The sequence below is a fragment of the Carcharodon carcharias genome, chromosome 9 (assembly GCF_017639515.1).
Source record: "Carcharodon carcharias isolate sCarCar2 chromosome 9, sCarCar2.pri, whole genome shotgun sequence".
NCBI classification, from domain to species: domain Eukaryota; kingdom Metazoa; phylum Chordata; class Chondrichthyes; order Lamniformes; family Lamnidae; genus Carcharodon; species Carcharodon carcharias.
In genome coordinates, this window is record NC_054475.1 from 149,027,331 (window position 1) to 149,043,843 (window position 16,513).

Sequence of the window (16,513 nt, forward strand, 5' to 3'; positions counted from 1 at the left end):
AATTTCTTTTTGTCTACAGCAATCGTAATACCAGGAACATGAATTTACCAACTGAGCTATCAGGGAGCTAGTTCATGCACACTTGTTGGTGAAACACTTGAGGAAAGATATTTCAGAGATCATTGAACTGTTTAAGGGAAGTTAGAAAATTACATGGAGAAAGGATTGGAAGGAAATGCTGATGGGGTTAGGTGATGTCGGGTAGGAGAACGCTCATGTTGAGCATAAGCGCTAATATGGGGTCAAATGGATTATTGTACATTATTTTCAATGTAATTCAGAGATATAGATTGTGTTTGTGCTCCCAAATAACAATTTATCTTATAAGTGATTCCCCTAGTGCTTAGTACAGACGTGTAAACCTTGTAAAAGCTGCTAATAGTTTAATACTCTTTGGAATTTTAAGCACATTTGTGTTTGTCACAGGCATCATGGCTGAAAACATAGGCCAGAATTTTCCAGCCCCACCATGGTGGGTTCCCCAGCAGCAGGGACAGCGAGCCATCGAAACCTCCGTTCACATCGGAAGATCCCGCCGGTTTGAAGGGCTAGAAAATTCCGACTATCGAGTTTGCTTTAGGTTAAATGCAAATGCCCAATTGTTTCCTTGAATGTTATAATCATTCAAAACTCTGGTGCCCATATCCAAACTGGCACTGAGTGTTGTTCACATTGCTTGCCAGTGCACACTGGTTCTCAATCTAACAATACCTCAAATGTAAAATTTTCAAGGTTGTGTTTCCATTTCCTACATTATCCCCATATTCTTCGATTTCAAAAATATATTAATTTCAGTCTTTAAGATGTTCAACGACTGAGCATCAACCACTTGCTGAATGAAGAAATTTTGCTCCTTCTGAGTCCTAAATGGTCAACCCCTCATCCAGAGGCTAAGATTCCGATCTTCCCTGTCAAGGCCTCAATGGGATCATCTCTCATTCTTCTATAATCCCATTCTACTCAATCTTTCCTCATAGGATAACCATTCCAGCCCAGAAATCAGTGTGAACCTTCATTGTATCTCCTCTAAAGCAAGTACATTCTTCCTTAGGCAAGGAAACAAAAACTGAACACAATACTCCGGGCATGATCTCACCAAGCCTATATAATTGCAGCACGGATTCTATTCTCTCGTCCTCCAATCACCTTGCAATAAAGGCTAACATACTATTTTCCTTCCTAATTTCTTACTTTACCTGCAAGTTAACTTTCTATGATTCATGTACTAAATCCCTCTGCAAAACAATATTTACAAGTCTCTCACCTTTTTAAAAATATTCTACTTTTCTATTCTTCCTGCCAAAGTGGGCAAATTTGCATTTCCCCACATTTTGCTTCATCTGTCACATTCTTGCCCACTCGCTTAAATTGTTTATATCCCTTTGCAGCCCCCTTCATAAAATCATAGAATATTACAGCACAGGAGACGTTCAGTTGGCCAGTGGAGTCTCTGACAGATTTTTTCAAAGAGCAATCCAGTTAGTTCCACTCCCCTGTTCTTTCTCTGTGTTTCTGCAAATTTTTCTCCTTCGTGTATTTATCAAATTCTTTTTTGAAAGCTACTACTAATCTGTTCCCACCATCCTATCAGTGCACTCCAAATCCTAACCACTCATTATGTCAAACGTTTTTCCTCATGTTACCTCTGGTTCTTTTGCCAGCCCCCTTAAATGTGTGCCCTCTGGTTATTGACCCTTAAATCATTGGGAACAATTTATTTATTATTTATTTACTTTACCTAAAACCTTCATGACTGTAAACACCTCTATTAAATCTCCTCTACTGTAAAAAGAACAATCCCAGCTTCTCCAATCTATCAACAAAACTATAATCCCTCATCCCTGGAACCATTCTAGTAAATCTCTTCTATACCCTCTCTAAAGTCTTCATGCCCATTCTAAAACACGGTGTCCAGAATTGAGCATAATACTCCAGCTGAAGCTGAACTTGTGTTTTATATAGGTTTAGTATAATTTCCTGGCTTTTTAATACCTCAACTTTGCCTCTGCCTCCACCAATAGTTCTCCATTTTGATCCCTAATCAGCCCTATCACTCCTTTACTGTGGATATGCCTATCCAAAACCTTCTAATTCCCTTACACATTAGACACCTATCGATTCTCATATTGTCTCTTTGCCCCTCATTTCTTTTTTCACTTAGCCTCTTTACTTTTTATATTCAGCCCAATTCTTCCTTGCATTCTCAAGCTAACATCTGTCATATGCCCTCTTTTTCTGTTTCACTTTACTCTCTACCTCCTTTGACATCCAGCTTTGGCTGCAGTTGCTGACTCTTTCTCACTTGTGGGAATGCAATGAGACTTTACTTGAAACATCTCTTTGAAGACCATCCATTGCTTCATTACATTTCTTCCTGCTGGCTTTGACTCCACTTTATCAGGGTCATATCTTGCTCAATTCACTGAAATTAGCCCTCCTCCACTCAAAATAATGTTTTGGTGGATTGCTCCTAATCCTTCTCCATAATCATTCTAAACCTTATGATGCTATGATCACTATTCCCAAAATGCTCACCCCACTCCAGCATCACCCCCTCCCCCACCCACAAACCACCTCCAGTGACTTTCTCCCCTTGATCTACTTCATTCCCCAGGACTAGATCCAGTAATGCCTCCTTCCTCATTGGACAGGAATCATACTGATCAAAGTAACTCTCTTGAGCACGCCAGAAATTTCTCCCCTTCTCTGCCCTAAGTACAATCACAGTAGTCAAAGTCTCCTTTTATCACCACTCTACAGTTCTTGCACTTTTCAATAACTTTCTTGCAAATCTGCTCCTCTATCTCCTTCTTACTATTCAATAGCACCAAGCAACATAATAACTCCTTTATTGTTTCTTGACTCCAACCAAATAGATTGTCCTTGATCTCTCAAGAATATTCTATGTTTCTCACACTGTAATATCTTCCTTAATCAAAACTGTTACCCCTCTACCTTCTTCACTTCCCTATCTTTCCTGAATACTTTATGCCCAAGAATATTAAGCATCTAACTCTTCCCTTTTTTTTAAGCCAGGTCTCAGTTATGATTACTACATTTTAATTCTACGTGGCTAATTGCACCTGCAGCTGACCAACATCATTAACCGCACTTTCTGCATTTACTCATGCACTCCAAACCTAAGTTTGACATCTTTGTATTTTCTATGATTTCACCTAATTTTGCATTATTTCTAACTCAACTTAACTCTCCAGTGCTCTGTGCACCTTTTCCTCCTTCTCACAGCTTACTTTCCCGCCAGTTTTGTATCATCAGCAAACCTGGACACATTACACTCAATCCTTTTCTTTAAATCACTGATCCAGATTGTAAATAACTGAAGCCCAAGCAATGATTATTGTGGCACCCACTATTGAGGTACTTTTGAAGTGTGTTACGTATTCACTTTTGCAATGTGATGAAACACAGCAGCCAATTTGCGCACAAGGTCCTCAAAAAGCAATGAGAAAAATGAGCAGATAATCTGTTTTCAAGTTATGTTTGATGAAGTATAAAGGCCAAGAAACTTTCTCTTCAAACAGTGCAAGGGGATCATTTACATTCAACTGAGAAGGCAAATAAGGATTTGGTTTAACGTCTCATCCAAGGGACAACTCTGTCTCAGAGTTAAACTGTTCCAATGAGTAAAATCTGACTTTAAAACAATAATAATCAATTAAATAGCAGAACTACAATTTAAAAAATCTACTCTGCACTGTTAGGCATTTCCAAAGAATTACAGACAAGACATGGAACAAGTCAACCAAGCATTGCCATGTTTTTATGACTGAATCCAGTAAAGCAAACACCATTGTAACTCAATTCAATTTAACTCCCAAGTAACATGTTGCTGTACTCCATGAAGCCAGGTGGTGAAGGATAGAACTGGAGCTTACAGAGATACACATTACAAACATGCACCTCCTAACCTAGAGGTCTGCAACCTGCAGCCCAGGAGCCACATGTGACTCTTTAACATCTTGTTTGCAGCTCCCAACCTTTTCCAGTTCAATCGTATTAACGTGAAAAAAGCCTTAAGTCAAGGAAAGTAAGTGTGGTGTTTTTATTGTAGGAATAAAATACTAATCGTTATGCCACACTTTATGATTTCCAATGATTATTTTAATGCAAAACATCATTATGCTCCAAATAAACCTGCTTGAGTGGTATAGTTATACCACAGTTATAGATACTGCCTTTGGTTCAAGGAACAGGTTTTATGGGTGTGACCATTATGGTTTCTAATGTAGCTGGGATGTTAATTTATTCTGAATGTGCTATTAGGAGCTTTTTTTAAAAAAAAACAAGAGAATTAACTGTCATAAATATTGTATTAATTCTACGCAACTTAGGTTACAGTTTCTTTAAAGATGACAACTGACAAAGTAATAGTAAAAAAAAGTCAAAATATGATCATTCAGTTAGGTCTATTTTACATTGTTCTTCTATTGATGTACAAATTCAATATATGTAATTTATTTACTGTATATGAAAATTATGCATTCTAACAGATATTGCAATTTGCCAAGTATTTGGATTAGAAATGCCATATTTTCATCTCACAATAGTGTTTATGTTGGCAATATTTTTTTTTAAAGTTCTCCAGATAAAAAAGGTTCTGACTCCTCACATAACCCAACAACCACTGTTTCAGTCTGTTCCTATTTCTGGGAGCATGAATGAATCCTCAGTTAATGTCAACCATCAGCATACAATTAAAGACTCAATTAATATACAAGTGACAGATTATCTTCTCTCCCCTTAAATTAAACTTAGACTAAGCCAAATTAAATCAATTCCTTCCATATTCTGTTCAAAGCATTACAATGAGAGACACGTCTCCTCCAGGACTCCTAACAATTTCTTCATACATGCATTTATTTTTGTAAAGCTATCTGACAGTTGAATTCTTGCATCCACCTGTTTAACTTAAGGGATTTTCCTTCTCGTCAGCATTTGTTTGAAGCCAGGAAGGTCATTTTCTTAATCACACTTTTCGTGACCTGGACCCCACAATGAACGACTAGCTACATAACATTCAATTAGTATACTATCTTCAATTTACACATTATATCTCACTTAAAGTATTTGACAAATAGAATTCTATATCCACTGCCTCCACAAGAGCTAGTGTTTCAGCAGCCAAAGTTGTAACCCATGTCCACATACACATATATCTTTTGGTCGCATGATTCAGACTCTGAGAACATCGGAGGTAATCTGGAATTTCAAAAGGTCTTCAATAAGGTGCCCCTTAATAGAGTAATGAATAAGGTCAGAGAATGTGGAGCCAGGGCACAAGTGGCAGAATGGATTGCTGGCTGGCTTCAAGAAGGAAAGCAGAGTGGGAAAAGGTGGGAAGTGGAATTCCACAAGGATCAGTGCTGGGAGCTGGTGAACTGCTGTTCACAATTTACATTAACGATTTGGATTTTGAAATCAAAAACACAATTTCTAAATTTTCAGACGTCATCAGATTTTGTTTGGGATGGTGGGGGGGGGGCCCGGCGGTGAGGTTGGACAGAGGATAGTCATTACTGAGGAGGATGGCAACAAATTGCAGGAAGTATTTAATAAACTTACAAAATTGGCAAATGAGGTCAACACACAGATAAATGTGAGGTACTTAAGTTTTTGTAGGAAGGATAGGAATGTCACTTATAACTTAGAAATGCATATGTATATATATCAGGAAAGGATTGACAAGCTGGGAGTCTTCTCTCTTGAAAATAAGAAGGCTGAGGGCTGACCTAATGGAGGTCTTTAAAATTATGAAAGGTTTTGATAGAGTTGATATAGAGTACTTCCTATTGTGAGGGAAGAGCGTAACTAGAGGCCATCAAGGTAAGATTATAAATCACCAAGAAGTTCAATAGGGAATTCAGAAGAAACTTTAGAGGTCCTCCACCTATCACTGGCTCTCTATCCAACTCCATCTGTCTCACCCCCCTTAAACAGCTTATATTTCATCACATTACTTATTCCTCTTTAGTTCTGATGAAGAGTCATACAGACTTGAAACATTAACTCTGTCTTCCTTTCCACAGATGCTGTCAGAACTGCTGAGTTTTCCCAGCAATTTTTGTTTTTGTTTCAGATTTCCAGCATCCGCAGTATTTTGCTTTTATTTCACTGATTACTAGTTAATTTGCCAAAATGCATTTACATTAAATTTATACTTTCTCCTTCCTAATTCCCCCTCCTACTAATCATAACCTCCCATTAGATGTATTGATAGGTTTCTGCTGGAAATTTGACACAGGATTGGCCAATTCTAGAGAAGTTTATGGTCCTCTCAAGATGCTGGGAATCTATCAAACTAAAAGCTGGAACATTGAGCAGTGTTGAGCTCCTTAGCTGTTTGCATTTCTGTCTGCAATGTTGAGTAGCTGAGCAGTGCCAAGGGCAGCCATTCACATTAAACTATACATTAATAGTTACAGCCTTGAAATGCCACTAGCACACAGAAGGGGATGGGAATAGGGCTGGGGAAATAATAGTGGGGAACCAGGAAATGGCAGAGGAATTGAATAAATACTTTGCATCAGTCTTCATGGTGGAAGACACTAATAGCATTCCAAAAATATAAATGATCATCGGGCAAAATGGAGGGGGAGGGAATAAATACAATAAGCATCACTAGAGATAAACTACTAGGGAAACTAATGGGGCTAAAGGCTGATAAGTCACATGGACCTGATGGGTTGCATCCTTGGATATTAAAGGAAATAGCTGCAGAGATAGTGGATGCACTGGTAGTAATTTTCCAAGAGTCCTTAGATTCTGGAAAAGCCCCAGAGGATTGGAAAACTGCCAATGTAACACCCTTATTCAAAAAGGGAGGGAGACAAAAACAGGTAACTATAGGCCAGTTAGCTTAACATCCATCACTGAGAAAACATTGGAGTCTATTATAAAGGATGTAATAGCAGAGCATTTAGAAATGCATAATCTAATCAAGCTGAGTCAGCATGGCTTCATGAAGGGGAAATCATGCCTGACAAATTTAATAGAATTCTTTGAAGAGGTAACAAGCAGGATAGATAAAGGGGAACTAGTAGATGTAATATATTTGGATTTCCAAAAGGTGTTCGATAAGGTACCACACAGAAGGCTACTTAATAAGATAAGAGCTCATGGTGTTGGGGGTAGTATATTGGCATGTATAGAGGACTGGCTAACTAATAGAAGGCAGAGAGTTGGGATAAGGGGGGCATTTTCAGGATGGCAACCTGTAACTAGTGGAGTGCCACAGGGATCAGTGCTGGAGCCACAATTATTACAATATATACTAATGACTTGGATGAGGGAAGTGAATGTACTATCGCCAAGTTTCCAGATAACACAAAAATAGGTGGGAAGGCAAAGGGTGAGGATGACACAAAGAGTCTACAGATGGATATAGATAGGTTAAGCGAGCAGGCAAAAATGTGCCAAATGGCAAATAATGTGAGAAAGTGTGAGGTTATGCACTTTCGCAGGAAGAATAGAGGAGCTGAACATTATTTAAATGGAGAAAGACTGCAGCACAGAGGAATTTGGGGGTCCTCATGCATGAATCCCAAAAAGCTAATGTACAAGTTGAGCAGGTAATAGGTAAGGCAAATGGAATGTTGGCCTTTATTTTAAAGGGAATGGAGTATAAAAATAGGGAAGTCTTGCTAAAACTATACAAGGCACTAGTTAGACCACACCTTGATTACTATGAATAGTTTTGGTCCCTTTATCTAAGGAAAGATATACAGGCATTGGAGGCAGTCCAAAGAAGGTTCACTAGGTCGATCGCGGGGATGAAGGGATTTTCTTACGAGGAGAGGTTGAGTCGGTTGTGCCTGTACTCATTGGAGTTTAGAAGAATGGGAGGCAACCTTATTGAAACATATAAAATTCTTAGGGGGCTTGAAAGGGGTTGTTTCCCCTTGAGGGGATGTCTAGGACCAGAGGGCATAATCCCAGAGTAAGGAGGCGCCCATTTAAAACAGAGATGAGGAAGAATTTCTTCTCTCAGAGGTAGTCAATCTGTGGAATTCTTTACAGCAGAGGGCTGTAGAGGTTGGATCGTTAAGTATATTCAAGGTTGAGATGGGCAGATTTTTAATCAGTAAGGGAATCATGCGTTATGGGGAAAAGGCAGGAAAGTGGAGTTGAGGATTATCAGATCAGTCATGATCTCATTGAATGGCGGAGCATACTCGATGGGCCGAATGGCCTACTTCTGCTCCTATGTCTTATGGTCGTATCCGTACCTGCCCCAATATACTCATATCTGCTGCACTAAATCCAATGATTCTTTGCTCATTTTCTCTTGAGCAGCAAGTTTAAATAGGTAAAAAGTGAACTTTCAAACTCCCAGTGTACTGTTCAAGCTCCACTCATCCATATTAAACATGCATGTTCACAAACATATGTTTATATTATTACTTATTTTCCTATCATGTATGCAGAAACCACTTGTCAACTTTTCCCATTAGAGAAAAATAATCAGCCAGGATACCTATTCTTGATCATTATCTAGCAACTCCAACAGGACATGCACTCGGGAAGATTGGATGCGGACGAGATCAGACAAAGTTGTAATATCCCCTGTAGTCAAATACCCAGTCAAAACTTGCTTTCAGGCATCATATATGCCCATGGCTGGTTGGACAAGATAGCCAAGGATAAACAAATACTGAAGGTAAAATACTCCAGTAGTAAATCAAAACATTGGCACATACTTTAGGCTTTTAAATAGAGGCAAATTACTGAAAGATGCAAGAGCTACCAAGTTATGATATTGTGAGACTTCAATTATCCCAATGTAGTCTCGAATGTAAAGGGAAGAGAGGGAGGGATTCCTGATGCATGAACAAGAGAGCTTTCTTGAGCAATGTACTTCCAACCCAACAAGTAAGGAAGCAGCGCTGGGGAATGAATTGGGACAAATGGAACATGTTTTAGTGGGAGAGCATTTTGGAAACAGATGTCATAATATGATCAAGTTTAGAATAGTAATGGAAAAGGACACAGAATAATCAAGCTTAAAAATCCTTAACTGGAAGAATGTTAACTGCTGTGAACTGTAAAGGATTCTAGCTCAGGTGGACTGGAATCAAAAATTAGTAAGCAAAATAGTAAATGGATAACGAAAGACCAAAAGGGAGATAGTACGGGAGCAAAGTAGACATGTTCCTTTTAAGGGGAAAGGGAGGACATCCAGACCTAGAGCTCCTTGGATGACAAAAGAATATGCAGATTAAACCAAGACAAAAAAGCAGGCTTATGACAATTGTTCGGTTCACTTTGGCAGGATGAATAGAAAAGCAATATATTATCACAGAACTCTGAGGTGCAGAGGGACCTGGGTGTCCTGGTATATGAATCACAAAAAGTTAGTATGCAGGTACAGCAAGTGATTAGGAAGGCAAATGGAATGTTGACATTTACTGAAAGGGGAATGGAATATAAAAGTAAGGATATTTCACTGTAGTATATAGGGTGTTGATGAGACCACATCTGGAATACTGTGTACAGTTTGGTCTCCTTATTTAAGAAAGGATATAAATGCATTAGAAGCAGTTCAGAGAAGGTTCACTCAACTGATGCCTGGAATTTGTGGGGGGTGGGGGAGGAGGGATTGTGGCAGGGGCAATATCTTAATGAGAAAAGGTTGGACAGGCTGGTCCTGCATCCACTGGAGTTTAAAAGAATGAAAGGTGATCTTATTTCTTGTTGAAATATATAAGATCCTGAAGGGGCTTGACAGGGTGGATGCTGAAAGGATGTTTCTCCTTCTGGGATAGACTAAACCAAGGGGACACAGTTCAACAATAAGGGGTCTCCCAGTTAAGGCAAAGGCAAGGAGAACTGTTTTCCCTCAGATGATCGTAAGCCTTTAGAACTCTCTTCCTCAGAAAGCAGTGGAGGCAGGGTCAATAAATACCTTTAAGTCAGAGACAGATAGATTCTTGAATAACACAGGGATCAAAGGTAGGTGGGAATGTGGAGTTGAGGCCACAACCAGATCAGCCATGATGCTATCGAATAACGAAGCAGGCTCGAAGGGCTGAACAGCCTACTCCTGCTCTTAATTCGTTTGTACAAACGTAGGTCAAATTTTGTACAGCAAAACTTCTTCTCTGCCATATCCTTAGAAAAGCATACCATGTTAGTGTGACCATTTGTCACACCAGTCACCCATGATTTCTCTGAATGGGATTGCTACTTTAGTTCCAGTATATTCTATGAAATCCTACGAATGTCAAGGAGAGATGGTTAGATTCTCTCTTGCTGACACTTGTGCGGCGCACATATTACTTGCCACTTATCAGCCCAAATCTGAATGTTGTCCAGGTCTTGCTGCACACAGGTATAGACTGATTCAGTATCCGAGGAGTTGTGAATGGTACTGAAAACTGCAATCATCACCAAACATTTCCACTTCTGACATTATGATGGAGGGAGGGTCACTGATGAAGGGGCCGAGGTCACTATCCTGAGAAACTCCTGCAGGATGTCCTGGGACTGAGATGATTGGCCTCCAACAACCACAACCATCTTCCTTTATGCTAGGTATGACTCCAACCAGTGGAGAGTTTTCCCTGATTCCCACTAGCTTCAACTTGGTTCGATGCTGCCTTGATGTCAAGGGCAGTCGGTCACTCTCACCTCACCTATAGAATTAAGACAAAGGCAAAATACTCTGGATGCTGGAAATCTGAAATAAATACAGAAAATGATGTCAACATTTAACAGGGCAGGCAGCATCTGCTTCTCTCTACATATGCTGCCTGACTTGCTGAGCATTTCCAGTTTTTATTTCACCTAGAGGATTATTTCACTCATTTCTTCCAACTCATTTCCAAAAAGATTCAATAATTTTGGTTTGTAAGTGGAAGTTTCAAAATAGCTCCAATGAAAATTAAACAAACTTGTATTCTTTTATCACTTTGCTCTTTCTGCTAAATATTCCTTTCACTACTAACCATTTTACATCTTACAGAGACACACAATGCATGCACCAATAGTTGGCAGAAAACTTTTCAAGTTGGGGGTCGGAGGGAAGGGTATTCTGAGTCTGAATATCCTGTCATGATAATGAAGGAAAAATCATTGAATTTGCATCCTGAAATATTGGACTTAGAAATAAGACCTGCGTTTATAAAAATGCACACAAGCCACTGATTGGAATGCTGCAGGATGACTCCTTAAGAAATAATGGAACCCCATCCTGTTGCCAGACAATATACTTCTAAAACCATCCGGAAACTAATTGCTCCCTCCAGTCAAGACAATGGGACATAATGGGAGAACAGTATCATCTGATCAAGAAATCCTGTGAGCAATGGTTTGTGAATTTATTTCTCAATTGGAATATACCAAGAGGGGTTAAAAGTGAGTTGAAATGCTTCCCCTGTTCATGGGTGTTCTGAGACAGAGCAAGTGCTGGAAATTTGACTCAAAACTAACAGCCACACACAATACCCCTGCAAATCGCCATTTTGCAGGTATCCCGATCTCTCTCTCTCTCACTACCGAAGTCAACACTACTGGAACCTCAAAACCAACTATTCATCTGCTGAAGTCAATTCTACTAGAATCTCAAGTCAGAAAGGCTGCAAAGCTCAATCACCTACTCCCCATGAGTCAAGGACTGTTCCATATACCTTTTTCAATATAAATATATTCACTTACTTCAAGCTAAATTCTTAGCTTAACCCGTATGACCAGATAAGCATGTGTTTTATTCTTTCTTGCCTTTAGTAGCTAATAAACTTACTCTTACCTTTAACTCAAGAAAGTCTGATCAAATAGCTCCTTCAAAACCAGAACGATTGGGTGTGGGAAAAGGGTACCCACCAAGCGGTCCTGTTTAGATTAATCTTGTTGCAACCAAGAGAGGGGAGAGGTTGCTGAATAAAGACAGGGAGCCAGTTCATCCCTCCTCTCCCATAACAATTTGGGGGTGTCCCAGCCAGACGGTGACAAATTGAGGGGTCTCGCCCGGATCAACAACTTTGGGGAGCCTCACCTGGGGCAGGGTCGTCACAACATACAACCGGTTAGCGGGGCAAAGCTGGACAATTCGCACTCACCAGTTTTAAACTGAATGCTCGGGTCATTCTGATCCTCCAACTCATTTAAGAGCATCACGTACAGAATTCCGAACGAGTTCTGGATGCCGAAAATGGAGCCATTACACCAGCTGGCAGCGAAAACCACCAGCCAGCCCAAGCCGCCTTCGGGGACCTGGACGCCGGGCTGAGCTCCCGGAGCGAGGGCCGGCTCTGCTGGCAGCTGCAAGCTGTCCTTGGAGGCGCTCACCTCCAGCTCCTGGGCTCTCTCCTCTGCCTTGCTCTCTCGCTGCACTCCCGCGATCTCCCTCATCTCCATAGTCTCTCCCGCCTGCTTGCGGTCTGCTGTCTCGCCGTCCATTCCCCTGTGCAAGGGAAGAGAGAAACACAACAGGGAATTATTGGCAGTAGCGTACACTTGTTTTTCAGATCATTGTGATTTGCACCCAGTCATTTTATATAATTATGCTTTAAGCCTTACTTTAACCCGCAGCCAGCGGTGGACCCGCGATCACAACTGCAGCCAGAGGAGCCCTGAGCACAGATGGGCAGATCGAGGCGAGGTTTTCCAAATAAATATATATAAAAACTCAAGTGTAAACCTGCCTGCCGTCGCTTGCTGTCAGTCTGTCTGTTGCCAGAATAAATGTAACTATCAAGTCAATCTGTTCCAGAGAAATGGAATCCCCGGACAATACACAAAGAGCAGAGACTCCGCCTCTGCCTCCAATCTAAACAGTAGAATGATAGATAGTGAGGGGGGAATCACACTGGCGAGGTCTGCCCGGATAGCTAGGATTTAAAGTCAGAATCCCCAGTCAGCACTCACTCCGAACCCGTACTCACGTCCCAAGATACTTATGAACAGGAACTAAGTGCGATTGAAGTTAATCAGAATCAGCAGTCGGAGCTCCTGAAGAAACACACATGGGTAAAAGCTCTACTCTCCCTTTTTCGATCAGTGCGCAGCAAGTCACTGATTTGACGCCTCTCCGCTTCTCTCCACTGACGCTGCCTGACCTGCTGAGTGTTTTGAGCATCCACGGTATTATTTTTTTTTTGCTTGTGTTTGCGGCAGCTGTAAGCTGGACATGACCAGTTCCATCATCTCCTTTCGTGGTCATTGTTTCACCACCACCCCCCTTCCCCCACTTAGATAGCCCTTTCTCTTCAGGTGGTGGCATGCCCTGAGAGGGCATTGGCAACCTTAGACCTCCATGTTAATCTTGCTTTGGAGGTGTGAATCGTCTTCTTTGGTCATACATTCATCCAGTTTGCGAGGCTCTTTAGAAAGTTCATTATTTGTGTACGTGTGACAGCATCTGTAGAGAGGGAAAAACAAAGTTAATGTTTCAAGACCCTTCTTCAGAGCCAGACGGACTCCAAACGTTAACTTTGTTTTTCTCTCTCCACAGATGCTGTCGGACCTGCTGAGTTTTGCCAGCATTTTCTGTTTTTGTTTCAGGTTTCCAGCATTCGCAGTATTTTGCTTTTATCATTATTTGTGTACCTTGATCTCTTTTACACTCAATATTTCCTATCAGCATCAGCCTTTCTAAATCATGATTTCTTATGTGCCCAAGAAATTCCAACTGTTTCTTCCTGATCTTGGTCAGCAGAGTTCTTTTGGTCTCCAATTTCAGGTAGATACACAAGTGTCAACAGATTGGGAAACTAGATTAAAAGATATGACAGTAGATATGCCATTGCAAACATTTTAATAATTAATTCATGATTTTGTTAAGACTGATCCCTGGGCAAGGTCCCTGAATTTGTTAATTTCCCAACAGGACCCCAATTTTGTTGTGCTCCTGGATCAGGAGGAATAAGTTGGCTCCCCTTCTTTATTCAACCCCTTCAGTTGTCGCTTAAAAAGGATCCTTTCCTCTCATGGATCCCATTTCCTGGTCCAAATGTACTTTTTTTATATAGAAGGATCCAGTTAAAGCAATCTTTTTTGAGCCAAAAAATGTATGTTTATTAATTACTAAAAACCTGAGAAAAATAATAAAATGCAACACACGTACACCCAAATCAGAAATGAGAAGTTAAGAATCCAAATAAAAGTAAAAAAAAATATATGAATCAGTCTTTGGCTTGTATGTGAATCATAGATGGCAAAATGTTGCAGCTGATAAGTTGGGTGATTCCAGTAGAGCTGACTTTGGCAGGTCCACAGTTGGTTTGGAGACATTTGGTTCTGCAGGATAGCTGAAGCTGTCTTATTTCCTTTTGATTGTGGCTTCTGTTGCGCCTTGCCATGAGCAACAGAAAGAGAGAGAGAGACTTTGTCTGCAACTGCAGGGGTGACTAGCTGGTCTTCTTGCAGTCACATACAGCATACCAGCACCAGCTTTTTAACTGATTTTTCCCTATGTGTTCTGTGTGTTCGCACCCAGAGTCCATGATCTTTTCATCTCAGACCATTTATACATTCTGAGATATAAATCAACAAGAGATAGATTTTAGATGACTGCTGAGATGTGCTGATCAGCCAAAGGAGAGTAAAGTTCAGCCTTTTGCATCTTTCCTATCTCCCTTTCAAGTGTCTCTGCTTGAAGAAGGCCATGATACCTTTTCAGGTGCAACATTCCATGTTCTCTCAGGACAAGTCTGTCAGTATAATCCACATAGAAATTTTCTAGAAAGTAGTCACTTTACTTTATCGTCCATCTTTTGCTCAGTGTCCTTGCTTGTATTTCTTTAAAAATACACAAGTCTTCATTAAAAAGTTCAATATGCGCAAGTAATTTGTGGCTGTAATTGGCTTTTCATGACAATTTACAATAAATATATATTCCCGTAATAAAAAATTAATTTTCCCAAGGGAAAAATGGTCCAACTGAGTCTAACAAGGGAAATTAAAGATAGTCTTAGATTGAAGGAGGATATTTATTACATTGCTAAAAAGATTAGGATGATTGTAGAATTCACCAAAGGCTGACCAAGGAATTGATAAGAAGGGGGAAAGATAACATGAAAGTAAACAAGCAAGATACATAAAAAAACACATTGTAAACGTTTCCATAGGTGTATAAAAGGAAGAAATTGGTGAAAGCACACACACACACACCTTAAACCAGCTTATATTTCACTCCTTTCCTATTTCTACTTAGTTCTGTCGAAGGGTCATGAGGACTCGAAACGTCAACTCTTTTCTTCTCCGTCGATGCTGCCAGACCTGCTGAGTTTTTCCAGGTAATTCTGTTTTTGTTTTGGATTTCCAGCATCCGCAGTTTTTTGATTTTATTAAAGTAAATGTGGGCCCATTAAAGGCAGAGACAGAAGAAATCATTATTGGGGAATAAGAAAATAGTAGAAGATACAAAAGCATTCAGGAAATAGTTGCAAACCAAGAGTCTTGTGAAAATGAGGAGCATAGGAATATTATTAGTGAAGAAGTAGTGCTGGAGAAATTAATGGAGCTTAAAGACAACAAATTCCCAGGGTCTGATGGTCTCCACCATAGGGTTTTAAAAGAGGCAACTATAGAGATAGTGAATGAACTGGTTTGGATCTTACTGAATTCCCTAGATTTTAGAACAGTCCTGTGGATTGGAAGGTAGTAAACATAACCCAACTATTCAAGAAAAGAGGGGGAAAGAAAATAGGGAACTATAGATCAGTCAGTTGAGTAATTCACCTCCTGACTCCCCGAAGCCTGTCCACCATCTACAAGGCACAAGGCAGGAGTGTGATGGAATACTCTCCACTTGCCTGGATGAGTACAGCTCCAACAACACTCAAGAAGCTCATCATCATCCAGGACAAAGCAGTCTGCTTGATTGGCATCCCATCCACCACCTTAAACGTTCATTCCTTCCATCACCAATACACAGTGACAGAAGTATGTACCATCTAGAAGATGCACTGCAGCAACTCACCAAGGCTCCTTCAACAGGACCTTCCAAACCTGTGACCTTCACAATCTAGAAGGACAAGGGCAGCAGATGCATGGGAACACCATTGCCTTCAAGTTCCCCTCCAAGCCACTCACCATCCTGACTTGGAAATATATCATCATTCCTTCACTGTCGCTGGGTCAAAATCCTGGAACCCCCTTCTGTGGGTGTATCTGCACCACATGGACTGCAGCGGTTCAAGAAGGCAGCGCACCATCGCCATCTCCAGGGCAATTAGGGATGGGCAATAAATGCTAGCCCAGCCAGCAACGTCCACATCCTGTGAAAGAATTTTTAAAAGTCTCACATCAGTACTAGGGAAAATGCTAGAATCTATTATTAGGGACATGGTAAAAGGGCACTTGGAAAATCAAAGTGATTAAGCAGAGTCAATTAGTAGAGTTTTTTGAGGAAAGAGCTAATAGGATGAAGAAGAGTGAACCAGTGGATGTAGTATATTTGGATTTTTTTTTAAAAAGCATTCGATAAGATGCCACACAAGGGGTTATTACACAAAATTAGGGCACATGGTATTGGGGCTAATAAATTAGCATGGAT

General features: G+C 40.4%; 1 protein-coding gene across 1 annotated transcript in view; it reads right to left on the reverse strand.

Moving 5' to 3' along the window:
- Positions 1-12,414, reverse strand: part of slc16a2 (solute carrier family 16 member 2) — a 113,896-nt gene extending 101,482 nt beyond the window's left edge. The window contains exon 1 of the mRNA XM_041196187.1: positions 12,075-12,414. Within this exon, the coding sequence (XP_041052121.1) occupies positions 12,075-12,414 (340 nt within the window). The remainder of the gene's footprint in view (positions 1-12,074) is intronic.
- Between the last annotated feature and the right edge of the window lie 4,099 nt (positions 12,415-16,513).